Source organism: Astatotilapia calliptera, chromosome 10 (assembly GCF_900246225.1).
Source record: "Astatotilapia calliptera chromosome 10, fAstCal1.2, whole genome shotgun sequence".
NCBI classification, from domain to species: domain Eukaryota; kingdom Metazoa; phylum Chordata; class Actinopteri; order Cichliformes; family Cichlidae; genus Astatotilapia; species Astatotilapia calliptera.
The window spans coordinates 30,101,746-30,126,922 of NC_039311.1; the positions used below are offsets into that span (position 1 = coordinate 30,101,746).

Genomic DNA, 25,177 nt, shown 5'->3' on the forward strand with positions numbered 1-25,177 from the left:
AAGGACAGTGTCCATCAAAGTGCTTCACACAAGGTAGCAAAGCAGATTAAAACAAAGGCAACAAAACAAGTTAAAAACAATTATAGTTACAGTTACATAGCACAACTGGAGACCAGGTGGAAGTCCAAACTAATTTGCATCAAAAGCTAGCTGGAACAGGTGAGTTTTTAAGCATGATTTAAACGACTGAATGGAATCTGATATGCGGACATTGATAGGAAGATTATTCCAGAGTTTGGGTGCGAAAGCTCGGTCCCCTCTAGTCTTTCGTCGGGGCCTTTGTTGCACTAAGAGCAGTTGGTTAGAGGATCTGAGCATTCTCTTGGGGCTATACACGTCGAGAAGGTCTGCTGGGTAACTGGGCACCAGTTAAGAGGCGTGCTGCGGTATTTTGAACTAATTGCAAATGCTGGAGGAGAGAGAGAATTGGAGGCCCATGTACAGAGAATTGCAATAGACCAGTCTCGAAGTAATGAAGGCATGGATAAGCTTTTCAAGGTCTTTATGTGGAATATAGGGCTTTGACTTGGAGATTTGACGTAGCTGGTTTTTACCACACTATATTAATGCACAAATATTCCCCATTAACTTGTTGCTTACATAGTTGCATATTACATTTTCCTTAGATGAATATATTTTATAAGTCAGGAATTCCCTTAAATTACAATGCTGTGATTGCAGCCATTCCCCAACTCTCTGTGAATGGTACTCATGGCCATTGATCAGTGGTTGTTGATCAATGGTCATGAGAATTTGCATAATTAAGATTAAGGAACTGACCTCCCAGCCCATTGTTCCTCAGTGGGCTGGTTTCAGTCATTATGCAAATGTACTGTTTCTAAGGTTGGGGAAACCTGCAGTCAGCTGAGACTGAAGAAGTCACGTGAATGAGTGACGAAACGTTTCTCCCACAAAACGCTACGTCCAGATGAACAGAATCAACTTTTGGAGATCCCTTAAATTAAATTCTTTTTTTTTCTTTTTTTTTCCCACGGAGACACGATTAGGAAAGCACACTATTGATATTTATGTACGGAATATTTATGTACAGAACGTGTGATTAATATATTTCATTTTGTATTGCCGTTATAAGGTGTAGAAACATGAAAGGTGTCATGGATGTTTATATACAGGGGTGCACATAAGTGGTCCGCATGTGCGCATCCGTTGGAGGTGGAGGAACACCAAAGTAATTACTTAAAGGAGCTTGCTTCGACATCTTTAAAAATTCTAAACAAATGTCTGTCCTCGTCCAGAAAATCTTATGTATGCAAACGCACATTGCAATTTTGTTCTTCCAAGATGGGTTATTGGAGTCTAATCGCCAAATACATTAATTCCTCTATCTCACTCAATAATGTTCAATTCTTCCACGTGATCTCTCCTTATTGAAATAGGGGTCTGGCTCTCTGTGTTCAGTCACTGGGAGGTTACTAAGTAAAAGCCGTATTTACTAAGTTCAGCATATGAATCCTTGAGTGAAAAATAAAAACTCAATTTTTTTTCTTAAGTAATTATTTTCATAAGTTTACAACTTGAATCTCTAAAATTCAGGGTTATAACTCATGTTATTATTATTATTTTAATCTTCAGTAGCCCTAATATTTCCCCTACTGTTTAGCTGTTAAATTGAAAAATGGAAAGGAAGCCTTTTCTGTCATAGGCACTATATAAAATGGACTGTGCTACTGTGAGATCACCCACTAGTTTTGAATTAGCAGTTTTGCCCCTGACATGTTGTTTTGTGAAGACAAAAGTCATGCTGCATCTACAAAACGCATAGGCACAATGCAGATGACCTACTGATCATTTTTGCAAACTAATAAAATAATAAATTTTCATTGAGTAAAACTGAAGCTCAGATTTCTTTGACTATAATATGAGACAGATAAGTACATTAAAAGGCTTCAACAGGTACCAACAGCACAGACGTGGCAGAAACATCCAGTTTATTCATTCATGTATCGGGACGGCTATCGGTAAAATGAGCCACAGCCCGCACTGCAGCATCCAGGTGGATGAGTTATAAAATTCACACCAGTCAGAGTTCTTAAGAAGGGGAAAATATGCAGACAGGCCAAACTCTTTTTAGAGCCAGACAGTAAACAAGTGTTTTTAATGCTAAAAAAAAAAAAAAAAAGGGGAACTTGCTCAGTTTTACATCTACTATGTGAACTTCAAATTTTCATAATTGGCACTGGCTACAGCCCAAGAGGTAGATTTCTCTGTTCAGTCAAAGGGAACTGAATACGTCAGGCAGTAGATGATCAATTCTAATCACTGGCTCTCATCTACTCCATTGCAACAGTGGGAATGGAACAGAAATCAATGCAAGCATCAATAACAGGAAAGCTGTGATTGGGCACCTTACACTGATGACTGAATGCAAAAACATTAACGCAGGCTGGATTTCCACAAATCTACACATAAATCATGCTTAAGTGGTCATTTTTACTTCATGGTTTTGAATGTTGTTTAATCCCTCAGAGAAACTGAGCTGATATATCTTCATCACTGAGGGAATGTTAAAGAAAAAAAAAAACCATTTCATGCGTTCAGTGTAAATTTGACGCTGAACATGTGGCTTTTCTTCTCACACATCAAGGAATGAATGGTTTTGTCAAAGTATTATGTACAGAGACGCTGGATATGTTGAGTCTAAATACTATGAAAAAGTTTTAAATGAATTTGCAATGTTGAAGCTTTTTTTATGACAGCCACTTCTTCTCACTTAAAGGACTACCAATCAAGAGAAAATTAATTCGAGCCAAAAATTTCATTGGACTGATTTTAAATTCCAAAAGCCTGTCAGCAGTATGAGCATTAGCAGCCTTCCTCTGTTTTCATTTTATAATTTACAAGAAAGAAAAAGAGAACCTCCTTGACACTACTGGAAGCTTGCTGCATAAACATTCGTCTTGTCTCTCTTATTAGAGGTGAGGCGCATCGAAGCGTTTGCCAATGACTGACGGGCAGGAAGCCAGTGTTGCTGTGCTCTTCACTCGATACATGCCTTCTACATATGATTCTCAAATAAAGGCACCTCAATGTCAAATAAGAGTGAAAAACAGTTTTTAAATTTACAACATCCTCCATGTTTATAACTTTACAACAATGCTGAATTGTAATGGAAGTGCCTGAAATGTCAAGCAGATGCCTCACGCCAGCCGCATACCTTTATTATTTTATTTTATTTTTGTACCCTGCCTCTCAGGTGTGGAAGCCTTAGTAAAATAAATATTGCATTTTCTTTTAAATAGAGTACAGTACAGACACTACAGCAACCAGGATCATCATGGTTTTAAAAGACAAAGCACTTTCACCAATCAGAAAGAATAGTCATGAATATAATTTTACGATCTGGTAGATGCTCCTTATTATTCTTCACATGACATGCCAACAAATTAGTTCCTTAATATTAATCAATAATGAGGGATTCAAAGCTGACTGCCAGGAAGCTCATGCTGAAGCACGTATAATCCCACAATGAAAGCATCTACATTTGTTCATCATAAAGAAAACTCTCAGTTCCACTACACTAAAACCAAGCTAAGCACAGAAAAACAATCAATATCCAGACAGTGAAGATGATTAACTTTGAATGCCAGACTGTTACACATCTCATTGTTTAATGTGTTGAAATAAAGCAATAGTGCTGAAATCGTCCTAACACCCAACAAACTTTGTCTTGCGATCCTTTAGGTGCCTTGGCTCTGTCCATGGTGCTGAACCTGAGCAACGCTTGTACGCTCTCCATGGTGCTGAACCTGGGAACACATGGGTTTCTTTATTCTATGTTTCTTTTTTAGATAGTGGTAAAAGAATGTGTCTTGTGGATATTCTCAATAGTTTTCTAGTTTTCTTTTTGTCATATTTCCCACTTTTAAAGTCGCCTATATGAATATTTTCTCTGTTTCAGATTTCCCTTTCTCAACCAGTCTACTGAAGCTACGCTCTGTCCACACTTTACAAGGCTTTAAAGTAAGGCGAGGGTTGCTTTGTAATCTCACTCTTCTGCAAATTCTACTGCACGTCTTACTATTTTGAGTGAATGACGGCTACCTTAAGCAACACTGGGCTACACTGTGTTTCACGTCTCACTACATTATCCTGAACCTGATCTTACAACATATACGGAAGATTGGATTACATATTTTCCTTACTTGAAGTGAATTCTTACGCGTTTTCTGTAGTTTAAAAGTCTCCTGTATGAGAGTGTGTTCTTTGTTTCAGATGTCCCAGTCTCAACGAGAATAAACCGAGGCTATACCGTCTCCCTGCTTGTCTTTTAAACCGAGAACAAGTGGACACAGTGAGGAAACACGATGCATGTATGTTTTTTAAGACTGCCTTTAAAGTCTTAGCACCCCTGCGTGACACGGGGAGCGTTAAAGCCGAGCTTCTCTTACCTGTATCGGTGCATCCACTGTGTAGAGAGAGTTGTCAAACACTCGGTCCCTGTACAAAGACCACAACCCGACGTTAGGGAGGAATAACAGAGCCGCTATGAGCAGCCCGGCGAACTGCAGCAGCCTCTTCTCCTTCCGCCTCATCTCTGCGGGAGAAAGCGCGCGAAGCAACGGCGGTGCGAAAAGCAGGGTCCCGTCTCACCACTTTTCCAAGCGGAGACAACTTTCGCTCTGACTCGAGGAGCGAGCTGCTTTTAAGCTAACTCTAATACCCCACCAGCCGGGACATCCGGGTGAGAGTTTCAAAATAAAAGCACACGACTTACGAAACGCTTTCACTTTGGTCTAACGACAAAAACTTACTTTCAAAGAGCGACGAATGGTGGCATTTGAAGATTATATCAAATGAATCCTTTCTCTTCTATTATACTCTGTCTTGAATGTCAAACCAGTTTCAAGATTTCAGCGACAGAAAGCCATATTTCTCTTTCTAGTTCATTCCATCTCTCAATGATGCACTCACAACACTACATTAAAGGTCACATTGTGGGATCTGAAAACGGTTATGTAGATGGCTTCTTGTGCCTTTGTAGTTTCCTGTGTGAAACGTGGACACAGGCATTTTATATCTGACATTGAATCACATCTTTAGTTTGTAAGCAGCAGATATGAATGTGACCAGACATTTAATGAGCATTTATGTCAGGAGTCTTTCAAGCTTGAGCACAAATGGTGCTTTTCTCTACAAAAGTCATAGTTTTTAGTGGAAAGACATAGATGGTAGAGCAGCTTGAGGAAACGTCTACTGCCTCAAAAGTCTCGTTTTTTTTTAACCTTTTTTTTTAACCTTTTTAACCTGAAGCTGTTGAACAATTGTTCCTGCAAGCTGGAAAATGGGGGTTGACTGGTGTTAAAAAAAATCCACCAAATTGCACAGTGTGAAGACTCTCCGTGTGCGGTGTAGAATTACACAGCAGGAAGGCACACAGAAAATGTTCCACCTTGCATTTCTGAAAGACCCAAATTGGCTACGCTTTCTTCTGACATTTCGTCCAGACCCTGCTGTCTTTATGAATCGCTGCGATATGTAGAAATATTTTCTTTGTATTTCTTTTTTAAGTTTACGAGTATTATATTTAATTGGTCATCGAGGTTAACAAAAGTATAGCAATCGGAGTCAGTAGGTCTTTTCAATACAGTAGATATGAATGTAGCAGAGCAGTAAACAATTAGCTTAATTCTTATTGACTGGATTGATGCTTTTGTTTTGAAAGGCTAATTAGCAATTTTCCAGTGGTTTCCTGCTCTGTAAAACCTGCTACACTTTATAAACCACGGCTTGGTGGGAAACCCCAGTTGCTCATGTTTGACTGTGTTTTAATAATCAGGTATGCAATAAAACATAAAACAAAAGATAAAACATCAAGAGCCATTTCAATTCTTCTTTTTGATAAACACAGCAATTTCTTTTTCTCACAGTGACCCTCTTATGTCCTGCCTGCTGATCTCACCCAGCAAACAAACTGAAAAGTCCCACTAAAACGGGAGCGCAGCCTTTAGGACTCATGTTATGATGTTCTTCAAAGACAATGGAAACTAAAGACCAGTAGTGACAGTAGTGAAGGATTTTTTTATTCTGTATCACTGGAATGGCTATAAATAGAAAGTCACTTCAGGCATATTTCATGTTCACATGTCATGTAATACATAGAAAATGACTAAAGCCTGGGGCAGGGTTCAGGTCATTTTCATGGTTTCGTAAAAGTGTGAAATGGCAGATGAAAAGGAAAAAAAATGCATAGCGTTAACATGTAGGGTGACTTCATGTGTACTGTTACACTATTTCATGGTATCATTTTTACCTGCTTCTGCTTTCCAACATGTACTGTGTTTTTGTCCTTTTAAAGTCCTGTTAATTCTATCAATCAAACAATAGAAACACAGGGCTGCTGCTATTTTAGTGATTTCCTTTGCAAACTCTTCCCGTATTCTTTCTTCCATTTATCCTTTTTTCTTAGTGCTGCATTTGCAGACAGAGGAAGTCAATGTACATAATTAATGCACTATGAACAATGTCAGTCCCTCATCAATTTTCATTAATTAACACAAATGATGATTGAGCCTGGCCTGGTAATGAGACATTCCACTATTCTAGTTGAGCTCATGCAGAAGGTGACAGGTTTTTTTTTTCTTTTTTGTTTTACCAATTACAGCAACCACAATCAAGAAACATGATCCCAGATCACTTTATGAAGCCGCATGAGATGAAATTAGATGAGATGTGATGAGATCTTGCCACTCTGTGTTCATCAAATATCCTGTATGATCTCATATTTAACTGTTTTGGTCTAATCAAACTAAAATGAGAGCACATTGCCTGTATTTTACAGTCTTCTTTAGCCCTTTAAAACCAGAACAATAAAATAACTGCCAGAAATCTTTAATTTCTTGATAATGGAGTTTTTGTTGAACCTTTAGACAGAATATATAATAATATATTAAATTTTAATCTGCATATATATGTTTTAATTAGTATCACATTTGCTACATAAGCCATATTTTTGCAATTTAGTCATTAAAATTGTGCCATGCAATTTACATAATTTTTCGGGGGTAAAAAACAAAAAACAGTGCCAAACAACTGTGTGACCTGTGTAGCTCCACATTGAGCTACACGTCTGCTCTTTTTATATGTTTTATGGTATCTGCTTTGACTTTTTTTCTCCCTCTTTACAACATTTCTTTTTGTCAGAATTTTATTGTTAAGCTGGGTACACCATTTTTTTCTGTTTTCACTTAAGGCAGATCATATTCAATCAACAACTTCCACTGCATATAAATGTCAGGGGTAGACATTTGTTCAAACACAAGTAAGAGAAATGAGACACTGTAGACCGACTCAGAGAGTATTAGAAAGCGTGCGCACGGGTGTGAATGCCTCTGAGAAGACACACACACTGAGCGCAGGCTTGGTTCTTTATTTATAGTGAAAGTAAGTTACATAGTACTTCCTCTTTTAACAGAAAGGGGAGAGGTCAGGCATTATCTCAGCTTATCTGACCTTGCACACATACACTGAAAATAACGATGCAGAAGTATATCATGCTTATCTGACATCACACACTGAGGTAAGGAATGCATTATGTTCTCTTTTAACAATAAGCTTGGTTATGTGAAAACATATGAACACACAGAATATAAGGCACACTTGATTATATTGTATTATAGAGATTTGGTTATATTGTATAATGTAGAAAATCTCTTAACAATAGCATACAATAAATGCATAAATAATTAAATGTACTGATTTTTAAGTAATTTTTTTAAACACTCAAGCATCATTTTTGGGTGGCTGTAGCTCAGGAGGTCCTCTACTAATTGGAAGGCTGGAGTTTTGATTCCTGGCTGCTCCAACGTGCATGCTAAATATCCTTGGGCAAGATACTAATGCCAAGTTGCTCTACTATGCATCCATCAGAGTGTGAATTGAGCATTGAAAAATGTGCTTGTGTGTGAATGAGGCACGGTGTAGGCTATAGAGTCCTTTGAGTGCTCAGCAAGATTAGAAGGGCATTATATAAGAACCAGTCAGTTTTATACATTTGAGTTCATGTCACCATAGACTGTATGTTAAAGATGCATACAATAGCCATCACAGATTGATTTCTCACACCTTGACTTGAGATGGCAAATGCTCCATGTGAGACTTGGACTGAATAGAATTTGATATCCTTAAGCAGTCAGATGAATCGCCAGTTGCTATATATTAGAAAGAATGCACTTTGTTGACAGTCTGTTCCTGTCATGTTTATTTATTTATGCATTATTTATTTCAAATGCAAATGATGGTGACCAATGAAGGCAAGGAATGAAAAAAAAGACTTCTGCATGTGCCCCCCCCCCCCAGGTTTGCCCTGCTTTGTTTTCTAACCACGTACGATTGTACAATAGTTAGTCATCTAAAGCCTCTCGACCCAACTCAACCAGCTAAACAGTGAAAAAAAGCTGGTCAGTACAGAAGTGAGAGTAAAGGTTTTCTTTTCAGTTGATAAACACTGAAATTTGTGACTGAAATTTTGATCACCTCTTCCTGACCTTAAACTGCCCCATGATCCCTTCTTATTTCAAACGTCAGTTGATGCTCCCTTTTTTAACCTCTGACACACACGATGAACAAATCCTCATTTCTAAGCTACTCTAATCTCCTATAACCCCCAAATTTGACAGGCACAGACAGAGCATACACAGACTGGAAAGAGCTAGTTTAAGTTAAATGAAGATTAGCTACATTCTTTAACAGAGTGGACTTGAAGCCAGGAGTTTGACCCTCTCTGCCCGCTAATCGCGTCCTTTGTATTCCTGATCTGGACGCTGAGAAAAAGGAGAACAGCTCATTCCTCTCTCGTTCTCTCCATCTGTACTGGCCGGAGTTGTGACAATTCAATCTGTTCTCCGTCTTCCTGCATGAATTATGGATGAACCTTGCAACCTCTCAATGTGGTGGGGATTTAGGCTTAATAACCCCTCCTGCTCATGTCACTCTCTCAGTGTGGATTTGAAAGAGGTTGGGGGAAAAAAATCAAGGTAATTTGGAGAGCATCAAAGCAGAGGAAATGGGGGTATTATTATCCTCTAATGGCAAACCACTGATTGACTCTTCCTTGCTGAAAGCCATTAACAAGGCCCATTCAGAAAGGGCTGGGCTATGACTTCCTTGATAAGCAATTACCGATGCATCATTCTTTTCCAAGGAACTGAGCCATGAAATCCGAACCCACAGGTCAAATAAACAGAACATTTTCAGCTAGATTTTTTTTCCCCATTGGAGCAACAACAAACAAAAGCCTCAATTACAAAATGCCACTACAGTCTTCCACCTTGTTATCAAAGTATAGGAAATTCTGCCCACAATTCCTCACTAATATAGTAGTGTTAAAGTGAGTTAACCTCCTAAGACCCGAACTCTTCCACGGCATGCATTTTTAATTATATTTGATATTTGGGCTGATTGGGACCTGATGAATGTAAAAACAAACAATTACCAGATTTTTTTTTACCTAATTTTTGTTTCTAAGAAAAATGAGAGCCACAAATGAGGATATTTGTTTAAAATTTCGATAGGCTCCAGGCCCCGATAAGCGGCCGCCAAGGAGTGAGCCGGTGTGTACCTGGACGCCCATCCCCGGACACAAAGAACCACCAACGCACCGATGTCTGAGGGAGTCCGCCACTGGCAGGGGAAGTGGTGGTGGGGGAGATAGGCCTCCAAACCTTGGAGGGCCTGAGATGTCCCCAGAGAGGTGGCGTCTGATACCCAACCTGACATATAGACACAGACATACAGGCACACACATATACAAACATCCATTCCCACCCTCATGCTCTCATATGCACTCACTCCACACTCAACCGACGTGGAGACAGACATAAAGAGACGCTGTACACACGATCACACTCCCCAAGCGTACTCTACAAACCGGGTCTAGGTACCCTTGCCCCTGGAGGGGGGAACTGCACCCAGACCCAGGTGGTGTTACCCTTTTCCCTGCGGTGGGGAGAAGCAGACCGCCCCGACTCCGCAGCAGCAGGGAGGCCCCACACTCCAGACCCCAGTCGGACGGCCAACTCCTCCTCCTAGCCCCCCGCTCCAGCAGGCTGCAGAGAACGGGGGTGAGAGAAGACTCCAAACCTCCCTCCGCCTGCTCATTGTAGTGTCGATGCATGTGTGTTCTAAGGTGCATTTAAAACCCAGGAGGGCATGGAGCTACCTGCCAGAGAGCAGCAGGTAAGCGCATGGTCCCTCCTGCTAGCCCTCAATGTCTACGTGTATTTAAAATTGAGAGGTGGGCAACGACGCCAGGGGTGAGGTGTACACCCTGATAGTAATTTGGATTCCGTGTATCGTGCCCACCCCCAAGATCCTATATGTATGTGTAATGAGAGTGTGAGTAATGTGAATGTCTAAGTTGTGGGATAAAATTGAGGCAGAGGCAGCCAGAAGGGGACAGGGGGGGGGGGGGGGTAGCCTCCTCTGCACCCTGGTGACATACCCCTACTCCAAGGCCCTGCATGTGTGGGTGGATGTGGTGGAGCGGGAAGAGGGAGGCAGCTGGAGATGGGGAGGGAAGGAAGGGAGGAGCAGGTAACCCCTCCCTGGGGCCAGCTCCCCCTGCAGAGAGTTCCTGAGGAGAGGAAAGCTCCTGCAAGATGTGACAACCTGCCCCACCAGTTGAAGAGCCCCCCAGGTGGCTTGACGCATCGGCGGCACCCTGCACCAGGGCTGGGCCCCGACACACCCACCCGCCCACAACCCCGGCAACACACCAACCAGGACCCAAGCCCCCGAGGCCCGGCCAGGGCCCCACCCCAGAGACGGAGCGCCCCCAGAACCTCACGCCCATCCCGGACCCACCCAGGGGCAGCCAGGCTACTAGGTCAGTAACCCACGTCCGTCAGCACAGACCCTCCCCTAGCCCCGCTGCACGCAGCCACGAGGAAACCGTCACCTAAGAGCCAACAGAGCCCCTAATTGGCCATGACCGCTACCCCGGGTTGAGCCCCCCCAAGGAAGATGCCCCCAGGGAACCCCCCGACGCCCTAAGCCTGTCCCTACCCCCACACCAATCACAACAGTGAAGGTGGGACCAAACTATGACTCCCCACCCCCACTAGGTGATGGAGCTGATCAAAGGAGCAAAAACCGAAAAAAAAGCCAAACCGAAATTGCTAAAAAACAAAAGTGCAGTTCTTTAAATGGCCACTTGAGGCTGACTTTAAAGGTGCATTGGTTGCTGTAGACTCCCATGATAAACCATTAGAGGAAAAACAAATATTTATTGCCTGGGATTTTTTTAAAAAAAAAGTCTCTATGACAAATATATTCTATAAAACTATTTCTTTGAAATTTTACACACGATGTGTGACGCATTATCAGGTGCATCATCATCGCTTGTGGTGTTGGCGTCTTTTGACAGTGATCAGTGAGATGCTTGGCTACAAGTTGAACAGCGACAAGGGGCAGTACCCTCCATGGAGAAGGAGGCTAGAGGGCAAGATCAAAGTAGCACGGAGGGAGGTTAGCCAACTAACGGAGTTGCAGAAAGGTGCGACAAATAAGGTGCCTAAGAAATACAGCAAGCTGTCCATACCTGAGGCCTTGGAAACTGCCAAGCAAAGACTCACAGCCTTGGCCAGCCGCTTGAGGAGGTACACCAGAGAGATAGAAGGCAGGAGAATAAACCAGCTGTTCTCCACAGAACCAGCAAAGGTGTACTCTCAGTGGCAAGGGAACAATAAGAGAACAGCACCACCAAGGCTGGAGACGGAGCAATACTGGAAGAGCATATGGGAGAAGGATGCAACCCATAACGGCAATGCTCAGTGGCTAGAGGATCTGAGGGCTGACCACAGCGACCTCCCTGAACAGGGTCCAGTAACCATCACAGTGGCAGATATCCAAGAAAGGGTCTCCAGTATGAAGAGTTGGACAGCACCAGGCCCGACATGGTTCACGCCTACTGGCTGAAGAAGCTGACTGCACTCCACGAGCGTCTGGCAGCACAAATGAACCAGCTGCTAGTTAACGAGAGACACCCGGAATGGCTAACCGAAGGCCGGACGGTCCTGATCCCCAAGGACCCCAAGAAGGGACCGGTCCCCTCCAACTACCGACCAATAACCTGCCTCAGTACTACATGGAAGCTCCTGTCAGGCATCATATCGGCTAAGATGAACAGGCACATGGGTCAATACATGAGCGGGACACAGAAAGGAATTGGCAAGAATACCAGAGGCGCAAAACACCAGCTACTGGTAGACAGAACAATCAGCCGAGACTGCAAGACCAGACTGACCAACCTGTGCACTGCCTGGATTGATTACAAGAAGGCCTATGACTCAATGCCCCACAGCTGGATACTGGAATGCCTAGAATTGTACAAGATCAATGGGACCCTAAGAGCCTTCATCAGGAACTCAATGGGGATGTGGTGTACAACACTAGAGGCCAACTCCAAGCCCATAGCACAAGTCACCATCAAGTGCGGGATCTACCAAGGAGATGCTCTGTCCCCACTGCTGTTCTGCATAGGCCTGAACCCCCTCAGTGAGATCATTAACAAGACTGGCTACGGATACCGACTACGGAACGGAGCAGTTGTCAGCCACCTCCTGTACATGGATGACATCAAGCTGTATGCCAAGAGTGAACGAGACATCGATTCACTGATCCACACTACCAGGCTATACAGCAATGACATTGGAATGTCGTTCGGACTGGAGAAGTGTAGTCGGATGGTATCAAAGAGAGGGAAGGTAGTCAGAACTGAGGGGATTGAACTACCAGAAGGCAACATTGCAGACATAGAGGACAGTTACAAGTACCTGGGGATCCCGCAGGCAAATGGGAACCATGAAGAGGCCGCTAGAAAGGCTGCAACCACCAAGTACCTGCAGAGGGTCAGGCAAGTCCTGAGGAGTCAGCTGAATGGTAAGAACAAGATCCGGGCCATCAACACGTACGCCCTGCCCGTGATCAGGTACCCTGCTGGGGTAATAGGCTGGCCAAAGGAGGAGATAGAAGCCACTGACATAAAGACAAGAAAGCTCCTTACCATGCATGGAGGGTTTCACCCCAAGTCCAGCACCCTGAGGCTGTACGCTAAGCGGAAGGAAGGGGGCCGGGGACTGGTGAGTGTCAGCACCACAGTCCAGGATGAGACAAGGAACATCCAAGAATACATTGGGAAGATGGCCCCAACTGACCGAGTGCTCAGTGAATACCTCAGGCAGCAGAAACCCAAGAAAGAGGAGGGAGACGAGGAACCATCATGGAAGGACAGGCCCCTGCACGGTATGTACCACCGGCAGATAGAGGAGGTGGCTGATATCCAGAAATCCTACCAGTGGCTGGACAAAGCTGGACTGAAAGACAGCACAGAGGCACTAATCATGGCAGCACAAGAACAAGCTCTGAGTACAAGATCCATAGAGGCTGGGGTCTATCACACCAGGCAAGACCCCAGGTGCAGGCTGTGTAAAGATGCCCCAGAGACAATCCAGCACATAACAGCAGGGTGCAAGATGCTAGCAGGCAAGGCATACATGGAACGCCATAACCAAGTGGTCGGCATAGTGTACAGGAACATCTGTGCCGAGTATAACCTGGAAGTCCCGAGGTCAAAATGGGAGATGCCCCCAAGGGTGGTGGAGAATGACCAAGCTAAGATCCTGTGGGACTTCCAGATACATGGTTCCAACACCATCATTAAGTTTGCAGATGACACCACAGTGATTGGCCTCATCAGTGACAACGATGAGGCCGCCTACAGGGAGGAGGTGGATCGTCTGGCTGAGTGGTGCGACAGAAACAACCTGCTGCTTAACACCGAGAAGACCAAGGAGCTCATCGTGGACTACAGGAGGAATGCTGACCCACATCCACCCATCCACATTAAGGGGACGGCTGTGGAGCGTGTGAGCAGCTTCAAGTTCCTGGGAGTCCACATCTCCGAGGATCTCACCTGGACGACCAACTGCTCCAAGCTGGTCAAGAAGGCTCACCAGCGCCTCTTCTTCTTGAGGACTCTGAGGAAGAACCACCTGTCCTCAGACATCCTGGTGAACTTCTATCGCTGCACCATCGAGAGCATCCTGACCAACTGTATAACAGTCTGGTACGGGAACTGCTCTGCCTCGGACCGGAAGGCGTTGCAGAGGGTCGTGAAAACTGCCCAGCGCATCGCCGGAGCACCACTTCCTGCCATAAAAGACATCTACAGGAAGCGGTGTCTGAAAAGGGCTGGGAAAATCATCAAAGACCCCAGTCACCCATCACATGGACTCTTCACCCTCCTGCCCTCTGGGAGGCGCCACAGGAGCCTCCGGACTAAGACCACCAGGTACCGGAACAGCTTCTTCCCCACAGCTGTCAGACTCCTGAACTCTGCCTCCTGACATCTGACCCACGTTAAACTCATGGACTGAACATACACACACCCACAATGGACAACTGTACCCTCAAACACAATAATAACATGGACTGAACCACCACTCACAACCACTAGCACTTTATATAGCCTCTGTAGAAACTATCTACACCCTCACTTATCTTAACTGCACTACTGTATAGCTCTGTGTAAATAATCATTCTGTACATTCGATAATCTTTAATCCTACAACTGTTTACAACTTGCATAGTTCCCATTTCTGTATAGCTGTATATCTCAGATTCTGTAAAGTTATTTATTTCATATTCTGTATAGTTTTTCATATTTATATTCATATCCTGTACATAGCTTGTACTCACTACAGCCTGTACATACTTATAGTTATAGAATATTCACAACATACTTCATACCGTGTACATTATAACATAATAGACCCATTTCTGTAATATACTCACATATCTATATTATTGCTAATATATATTGTAATATATCTATATCACTAAAGCACTTCTGGATGGATGCAAACTGCATTTCGTTGCCCTGTACCTGTGCATGTGCAATGACAATAAAGTTGAATTCTATTCTATTCTATTCTATTCTACAGACGGACAAAATGGTGGTGGCTAACCAACCGGACATAGTGGTGGTAGACAAACAGAAGAAGATGGCCGTAGTGATCGATGTAGCGGTTCCGAATGACAGCAATATCAGGAAGAAGGAACACGAGAAGCTGGAGAAATACCAAGGGCTCAGAGAAGAGCTCGAGAGGATGTGGAGGGTGAAGGTAACGGTGGTCCCCGTGGTAATCGGAGCACTAGGTGCGGTGACTCCCAAGCTAGGCGAGTGGCTCCAGCAGATCCCGGGAACAACATCGGAGATCTCTGTCCAGAAGAGCGCAGTCCTGGGAACAGCTAAGATACTGCGCAGGACCCTCAAGCTCCCAGGCCTCTGGTAGAGGACCCGAGCTTGAAGGATAAACCGCCCGCAGGGGCGTGCTGGGTGTTTATATATATATATATATATATATATATATATATATATATATATATATATGTAGTATATACATTGGGTGAATGTGCAGCAGTAGCAGCAAGCAGGTGAATTCTGTACATTAATATGAATAGACATCTGACTATTGAATAGACATATATAGACTATATGAATAGACATCTGACTATAATGTGGCTCATTCCCTGCTGAATTTTACTACAGACTATGCAAGAAGTACATTTCAATGCACACATAATCTTGATGGATAGTTACATACTTCTGGTATTTTAATCATCATCATTGTATGCTATATTCAGTAGAAGCAATTGCAGGGAGGTTTTTGGTGCAGCATCCTGTTTGTGACTGATTTTACATGGCAACAAGCAGGAACCTCACCCTTGTCAGGTGTTGAGGAATACACATTTCCCTCTACAAACCCAACAGAAAGCGTCCCTGACTGATCTGAAGGCCATATTTTAAAAAAAAAAAATTTTTTTTGCCCAAGTTGGGTTGCATTAACTGATAGCCAATTAACCCAAATAACAATAATGATAATAATAAAGATGTCAAGGACCTAAATGCTAAAGTAGAGGTTTCCAAACAAAGTTTCAAAAACAAATGAGTTGCATCCCATTGGCATCTTTTGTATGCAGTCTTTGTTTTTCATTCACTGTAGTTTTTTTCTTTTCAGTCACTGTAGTTCATTAAAATAGCAACTATGTTTCATAAGGACAATAAATTGCAGGCAAGCATTGCTGCCTGCAATTTATTGCTCCTGCATGAAAGACTACATTTACAGCACATAAAGAGAAGTTTTCCTCAGCTGCTCAGTTTTGGGTGACATTTGAGTCTTAAGCGCCATTTGAATCCAGTTAACCTCTAGTGGGATTTTGTGGTAGCTGATGATTTAAGTCATTGATCTGTATGTGATCTCGGCCTTGCCAAACTTACAGGATTTGGTCTGTGACAGAATTTCCACAGGAAAGTTATGTAACCTTTCACGGTTGTCATTTCTAATTTGATTGAGTAGTGAGTCTCATCCAGCATGAAGAAGAAGACTATAAAGACACTGGAGGGAAGATGAAAGTGAATGTCTCAACGCTGTTTCCTCTGTTTTACCCCACGTTTCTCTCTTTTTTTCTCAAAAAAATCTGTTTTACATACTTTTTTCACCTGTCTTCACAAGCTGTGGGTAGTGACCAAAAGAATGAGATTGCCGAAACAAGTGGAGGAAATGAGCTTCCTCTGATGGGTGACTGGCCTATTGAAAAGCGGGCATACACTGTGTGATTTTTTTCAGTTGCGTTATTCAGCTCCTGCTCAAACTGTACGACTGAATTTCAGGGGTTAGACGTTCGTAGGTCACGATGCATGTTCTCACACTATACGGCCCAATGCTCTGATGTGACCTGAGTGCTCACCATGTCCATGACATGAAGTGATAACATGAAGGTTGTAGCACAAAATCTGTCTCTCGCTCTCCCTCTCTGTCTTACACACACACACACACACACACACACACACACACACACACACACACACACACACACACACACACACACACACACAATTTTCACAGTTGTTGCTGTTGTGATAATTTTAGGAGGCCACATCAAAAAGCCTCAGATGAGCTTGCCAAAGTTCTACAAGTTGGGCCTCCATCATTTGTGTCCAGATCACATGCTGCACTGCTAGTTGTGAGGTGTTAATCGCTTTTCATTACCCCATGTATACTACACGATGCACAACCCACACAATGGTTGCACAAGTGAAAAATGGTCTCAAAATGGGCCAAAAATTGCACAGTTTATGCTCAGCTTTAGAGATAGGGTGAGAAGTTCAGCCATTCTTGAAGGGCTCAGAGTAGAGCTGCTGCTCCTCCACATCAAAAGGAACCAGTTGAGGTGGTTCGCACATCTGACAAGGATGCCTCCTGGGTGCTTCCTGGATAAGGTGTTCCAGGCATGTCCCACTAGGAGGAGGCCCCGGGGGAGATCCAGGACATGCTGGAGAGATTATATCTCTCTGCAGGCCCCGGACAAGCTGGAGGAGGTGGCTGGGGAGAAAGAGGTCTGGGCTTCTCTGCTTAGGCTGCTGCCCCACGACTGGCCCTGGATAAGCGGAAGAAGATATTGAACCACCAACCTTCCAATAAGTAGATGACTTGTTCTACCTCCTGAGGTCATATCTGACAAGGATAGGCAAAGGAAGGAAGGAAGGTAGGAAGGATGGATGGATGGATGGATGGATGGATACTTTTGTTTTCACAAGCCATATCTGACCCACAGTTGGTAAAATGAAGGAGGACAGAAAACATTTTTACCAGTAAAAAAAACCCCAAAAATACCACAGAGGCTGTGTTTGTTAAAATACACCTTCCTCTTATGAGATTTAAAGTACAGAAGGACCAGAGAACAGGAACACATTAAACAAATTGGGCTGCAGTTGTCTTTTTATATTTATATATTTTTATATTTGTATAAAAAAAAACATTACAGTATACTGCGGCTTGGCAGCGTGTTTTTAATTCTATTTCATGCACATTGCATCCATCAGCTTATATTTTTATAGTTTATATATCCTATTAGATTAGGCAAGGCAAGGCAAGGCAAGTTTATTTGTATAGCACAATTCAACAACAAGGTGATTCTAAGTGCTTTACAGAGACATTAGAAACAAGAACAAATAAAAAGCATGATTTAAAATTGATTAAAACAAGCAAATAAACTAACTAACTAATTAACAAACAAACAACAAACAACAGTATATAAAATCAAAACAGATAAAATCAGAACAGTAGATAAAATCAGTAGTTAAATGTAAGTTTTGAAATTTAAGCTTAAAGTGTGGATTTGGTGCTTTATTCAAATGCAGCTGAGAACAGGTGAGTCTTCAACCTGGATTTAAATAAACTGAGTGTTTCAGCTGATCTGAGGCTTTCTGGGAGTTTGTTCCAGATATAAGGAGCATAAAAGCTGAATGCAGCTTCTCCGTGTCTGGTTCTGACTCTGGGAACTGATAAAAGACCGGATCCAGATGACCTGAGGGATCTGGATGGTTCATACTGGGTCAGGAGGTCACTGATGTATTTTGGTCCTAAACCATTCAGAGCTTTATAGACCAGCATCAGAACTTTAAAGTCTATCCTCTGACGGACAGGCAGCCAGTGTAAGGGCCTCAGAGCTGGACTGATGTGGTCCACTTTTTTGGTCTTAGTGAGGACTTGAGCAGCAGAGTTCTGAATGAGCTGTAGTTGTCTGACTGATTTTTTAGGTAGACCTGTAAAGATGCTGTTACAGTAATCAAGCCTACTAAAGATGAATGCATGGACTAGTTTTTCCAGGTCCTGTTGAGACATCAGATCTTTTATCCTTGATATATTCCTGAGGTGATAGTAAGCTGACTTTGTTATTGTCTTAATGTGTTTTTCTAAGTTTAGATCTGCATCCATCACTACACCCAAATTTCTCGCCTGGTTTGTGGTTTTTAGATGTATAGATTGAAGTTCTCTGGTGACCTGTAATCGTTTTTCTTTGGCGCCAAAGACTATTACCTCAGTTTTGTTTTTGTTTAGCTGGAGAAAATTGTGGCACAACCAGTCATTGATTTCCTCAATGCATTTACCAAGAGCCTGTACAGGGCCTCGGTCTCCTGGTGACATTGTAATATATATTTGTGTGTCATCTGCATAGCTGTGATAGTTTATTTTGTTGTTGTTTATAATCTATGCCAGTGGGAGCATGTAGATGTTAAACAGAAGGGGTCCCAAGATGGAACCTTGGGGAACTCCACATGTGATACTTGTCTGCTCAGATGTGAAGTTACCTATTGATACAAAGTATTTCCTGTTTTCTACGTATGTTTTGAACCAGTTTAGTACAGTTCCTGAAAGACCTGTCCAGTTCTCCAGTCGTTTGAGTAATATGTTGTGGTCAACTGTATCAAATGCTGCACTGAGATCCAGTAAAACTAGGACTGACATTTTTCCACTGTCTGTATTCAGACATATGTCATTAAACACTTTGGTCAGAGCGGTTTCAGTGCTGTGGTTCTGTCTAAAACCTGACTGGAAGGCATCGTAGCAATTATTCTGTTTTAAGAAGTAATTGAGCTGTTGAGAAACTGCTTTTTCAATGGTCTTACTTAAAAACGGGAGATTTGAGATCGGCCTGTAGTTTTTCATTTGTGTCTTGTCAAGATTGTCCTTTTTCAGTATAGGTTTGATTACAGCAGTTTTTAGTGATTCTGGAAACACACCTGATAATAAAGAAAAGTTGACGATCTGTAACAGGTCTGACTCTAAAGTCTTTGAGACCTTTTTGAAAAAACTTGTTGGCTGGACATCTAAACAGCAGGAGGAGGAGTTCAGTTGACCTAAGATGTCCTCCAGGTCTTTGCTGTTAATAGGTTGAAACTGTTTCATGGTGTTTAAACAGTTTTTCGGTGGACACAGTACATATCCTGGATCTGCTGTTGATGTACCAATTGCTTGTCTAATTTTTTGGATTTTTTCAGTGAAGAATTTGGCAAAGTCATTGCAGGCCATGGTCGAATGAAGTTCAGCTGCCACTGACACAGGAGGGTTTGTTAGCCTGTCAACTGTAGAAAATAAGACCCGAGCATTATGGCTGTTTTTAGTGATGATGTCAGAGAAGTAGGACCTCCTTGCATTCCTCAGTTGTAAATTATAATTGTGAAGTTTCTCTTTATAAATGTCATAATGAACCTGGAGGTTTGTTTTTCTCCATCTGCGCTCAGCTTTCCTACACTCTCTTTTTTCATTTTTCACCAGTGTGGAGTTTCTCCATGGAGACTTTTTCCTTCCAGAGATAACCTTCACCTTAATGGGAGCAATAGTGTCCATTACATTTAACATGTTAGCATTGAAGCTATTGACGAGCTCATTGACTGACCCTCTGGGCAGGTCAGGTGTTAATGGGAAGACCTGGTTAAAAATTGCACTACTGTGTTCAGTTATACACCGTTTTGTGATCACTGTTGTTGATATATTTGTGTGGGCTGAGATTTTACTTTCAAAGAAAACACAGTAATGATCAGACAGGCCCACATCAGACACAGTAACCTTTGAAATGCTCAGGCCTTTGGAGATCAGTAGGTCAAGAGTGTGTCCTCTATTATGTGTGGCCTCTGTTACATGCTGAGTCAGCCCAAAGTTGCCCAGAGTGTTACTCAGGTCTTTAGTCCCTTTGTCCTGAGGGTTGTCCACATGAATGTTAAAATCCCCAGCAATAATTACACAGTCAAAATCAACACAGATCACAGACAGCAGTTCACTGAGGTCATTAAAAAAGTCTGTGCAGTATTTGGGAGGCCTGTAAACATTAAGAAACACAACTTTGGATGGGGCCTTCAGCTGTAAAGCCACATATTCAAAAGACTGAAAACTTCCAGGAGATAGCTGCTTACATTGAAATGATTCATTAAATAAGACAGCAACCCCTCCTCCTCTCCTGCTCGCCCTGACCTCACTGATAAAACTGTAGTTAGGAGGGGTCGTCTCGATGAGAACAGCTCCACTGTTACTTTGGTCCAACCAAGTTTCAGTTAAAAACATAAAATCAAGGCTGTGCTCAGTGATTAAATCATTAATTAAAAATGTTTTCCCAGCTAGAGATCTAATGTTTAATAAAGCCAACTTAAGTGTTTTAGAGGTATTACTTGTCCCCTCGTGTTTGGGAGCAGTCTGTGGCACACAAGGTATGTTTACTATGTTTAAAGATCTTTTAGATTAGTGTATCTTTGTGAAATTGTGGGATTCCAACAATGCAGAGTGTTTGACCTTCAGAGATATAAACATTTCACACACATTATGTCTTTTTACATAGATTTCATACCTATACTATTTATTTGTTTCACTCTATTCAGTTAGAGTCTAGAACCGTGTTTCATGACCTGCAAAACAAATGAATAGGTGGTTACTTTTGACAAAGTTGTAGCACAAATATAAAACATGAGGGCACACACTGTTGACAAAACAAGCTCTCTTTTCTATAGTAGGTGTGTGTATGCATGTGTGTTAGGTCATCAATACAGCTATCGAACCACAATGTTTCAAATGATGAATGCTGCCTCTTGTGCCATGTGTGTACTATTTTTGTGTCTGCCTTTGGAATTGACAGTGCTGTTTTTACTCGAGCCCAACAGTGATTAGCCGAGCATTACTGCTGGCGCTGTTCTCCGGGAGACAAAAGCAGATAAATGTAGGCAATTATTTCTGCTTCAGCAGCTTTAGCTAAAGTACCATCTCACCTTTCTGTAAGCGAGAAACTGAAATCCTACCTGGGGAAAATTAAAGATGATCCATTCGCTCGCTCCCTCTCTTTCCCTCCCCGGCTTGTAAAATATAACAACTGCAATGCACACTATCTGCAGGGATTCGATAAGGTTGTTGAGTGATACAAGTGATTCAAAAACTGCTTCTTTTGGGTAATGAGTCATCAGCTTTACTACCTCACTGTCTCCAGTCTGCAAAGTGCATCCTATTGTCAGCTGTTTACGATGTCTGCAGGCAAGCCAGTCTCACATTAAGATGTGTAATAGCTACATTAGTCCACAGGGTAAAACATATTAGTTCTATAATTGTTGCATTCCTGCAGTTTTTTTAATTGTCATTGTTACTTCACTACATCAACTTTTTAGTGACTGCCAAGATTATTTTGCTTTATAGATGGAAAGAGTCAACATTTCTCCAAACCCTGAATTGGACAAGCAGTCAAGAAAATAGTTCTCATTTATAATGTAATCGTTCTAATATAGAACTATTATTTATTTATTTATTTATTTATTTATTTTCACTGTTCATTTTAAAACCTGCTCTTTCGTTAGATTTAAGCACCAAAAAGCAAGATAGCTTACATAATAATAATAGTAAATAAAAGCTATTGACAATTAAGCTATTACAAATTTAGGTGCAACTGGAGCTCATCTGCCAGCTCAGCTTGAAATCGATCGAATCAATACTTTCAGCAAACCTCCTTAAAAACAGACAAATGTACAAAGACACAGTAGCACGTATTGGCAGCAGGTATTACATTTGTTACATTTATCTACGTTTTTATTGCCATCTGGTTAGCTAATGTTTGCCTTGCCTGTAACAGTCAGTCACAGTGCTATTCCTTTTCTACCCCTTTATGCATCATAGTTGTTAGACTAGTTGTGTGTTTATAGCGTCAAACTTTAAATCACTGTTAAAATGCACATCATGACAATGTCAATACTGCATTTCACTGCATCTTTGCATTCTGCTAATCAGCATTTCACTGCAATGACATGAATTTGAATCAAATCTAGCTTTCATGTCAGAAGCAAAATCCATTGTATTTTATACATGTACAGTACAGAAAATGTCAAAGGCAAAGCTATTCAGTTTCTTGTGTGAGTGTATGTAAATGGGCAGAGGAATTTATTTCTCTTGCAATGGAGGGCCACCTAAAATCTTGCCTAGGGCACCAAAGTGGTTAGAAGCAGGACTGATGTAGGATATAGATGTAGGAGGACATCAAGCACCCATGAGTGCCTTGAAAACTGCCACTATTCCATTCCATTCTGTCCATTCAATCAAACTCTATTGGTCTATTAACCATGTACTAACTCTATTGCCATTTCAGACCTGCCACTCCCACCTCTCTGCTTTCCCTCCAGTATGATCACCTTTGGGCTTTTAAACCATCTCCAAATCCTGGAGTTTGATTTTGTCTCATCCTTCAGCCCTGGTGGTTTTTTAGGCCCAATTTCCTGAATCATCAGAAAAAAAAGGTATCCTCTGAGCTTTACTCCTTAAAAAACATAGAACAGCACATATAAATATACAAAAGGCAATAAAAAACAAGAGACACAAGTAGTGAGACTGTTCATTAATCAGCAGATGCTATAATGATCCATTGACTGTTAGCTTATTTTCAAGCAAAGGTGCAAAGCAATAATTATCACGTAAGGTGCCTGGCTCCTTGAACCAGGGTTATCAGGGGTTTTTCTCATATTTCTCTCTTCTTCAAGTCTTGAATGAAGAGTAGATAGAACTGAAACAAACATTTATTTTTAGGTCCATTCTGCTACTGATACATACTTTAGGTTTCTGAATATTAAACTTGTTTCTGCCTTTCATAGTGTGTAACTTGAAGGCCCTGAGCACTTTCTCGCACACTGAAAACACTGGGATGATAAAAAAAAATTTGAACATTACCTAATAAGACTGATTCAGGACAGACAGTTATTCTAAACTTTCCTAGCAGTCCTTCACAAACAGGGAACAGTCTGTCTATTCTCTCCATCTGTCAGCTGCTGCTGGCTCTTCCTCCTCCTCTTCCTCACACACTGCTGAGTTTTCCTGGTGGATCATCAGGGGTGCAAAGCCTCACAGATGATGTGCAGCAATGGGTCCCTCAGTCTGTCCTCACTCTGGACACTTGCAGTTGTCACACATGAAAATCAAATGTGTGATAAGCTGCAGGATTAAAACACAAGTGTAACTTATAAACACATGTTCATACTTTTATTACACAATCAGAGAGAAAGAAAAAGAGAGAGTGCAGGACAGACAGACAGGTGACAGTCTCAGGTGTACACACTGCTACAAAACAGCACAAGAGAAGGAGGATTTAGTGTTTGTGTTATTACGAGTGCTAAACAAGAAGAGTTCCCAGATGGTGCAGTGGACACATGTGTGACTCCTGTGATTAAAGCATCTTTCTTTCAGCTTAACGAGTGAACCGTCAGCTCGTTCAAACACACGTTAAAGTCCGTTTGGCTCGACACCACCGAACAGAGGCAGCAATATAACATAGCTGACATTAACAGTTTGGGGAAATTTGGGGAAATCGACGGTGCATTTGGCGACCACATTTGGAGTACACTTCGGATTGGGGGGGTGTCTAAACTCATAGGCTGCATCCTCCTGAGGCCGCATTTGTAGGCCGATTAAGTCACAGTGACGCGACGAAGGCTGTCCAAATTCGTAGATGTCATGGTCCTGAGCCATGTTGGCCCAATATTCTTAGTTTGTGTGTTTTTGTATTTTGTTCCCTATTTATGCCTTGGTTCCTAGGTTATTTAGTTAAGATGTTCCTTATTTGGTTACCTCCTGTGTGCCCCTGTGTATCTGTGAGCCCTTGTCTCTCCTTGTGTTTTATTCCATGTTTCCCCCAGCCTGTTATGTCTGTGTTCTCCCCGTGCTCTCTCTCCTCCTGTCTGAACCTCTGTGTACTTCCTGTTTTACTTTGACAGTCTCTCGTCAGTATGCGTCATGTTGTGTTCACCCCGCCCTGTCTCGTTACGATTATCTGTGTCAGCTGTGTTCCCCATGTGCTCCCACTTCCCTCGTTAACCCTCTGTGTATTTATGTGCATGTCTCCATCAGGTCAGTGTCGCGTCATCAATGTCTTCTCCCCGAACCTGTGTGTCTTTCTGTGTTCCCATGGTTTTCTATTAGCATTCCCAGTTTAGTTCTGTTCCTTTGTGAAACCTGCAATAAAGCAGTGATTTTGAGTTCAGTTCCTGCCTCCGTGAGTTTTGCGTTTGGGTCCTCATCTGCCTCCACACAGCCGGTTCATGACAGTAGACTCCTCCGAATACAACTGACAAATGCGTCCTCCTTTTCCCCGAATTTGAAGGATGGGTCGGGCGTGTGCTTCATGGCCCACCATATCCCAGAATTCATAGCGCGGCTCAGCCAATTCCAGTTTTCAACAATGCAACAGCTCCTAAGTTTTTAATATTATTCTTATTACTCTTTCTGGGGTCGTGTCCAAATTCATGGGTTGCATCCTCCTGAGGACCCGGCCTTCACAGTCTACATGGGCCATGTTAAGTCAA

The 25,177-nt window shown here is 42.3% G+C and overlaps 1 protein-coding gene across 1 annotated transcript in view; it reads right to left on the reverse strand.

Moving 5' to 3' along the window:
- Positions 1-4,637, reverse strand: part of LOC113030056 (polypeptide N-acetylgalactosaminyltransferase 10-like) — a 512,613-nt gene extending 507,976 nt beyond the window's left edge. The window contains exon 1 of the mRNA XM_026181116.1: positions 4,410-4,637. Within this exon, the coding sequence (XP_026036901.1) occupies positions 4,410-4,553 (144 nt within the window). The 5' untranslated portion in view covers positions 4,554-4,637. The remainder of the gene's footprint in view (positions 1-4,409) is intronic.
- Between the last annotated feature and the right edge of the window lie 20,540 nt (positions 4,638-25,177).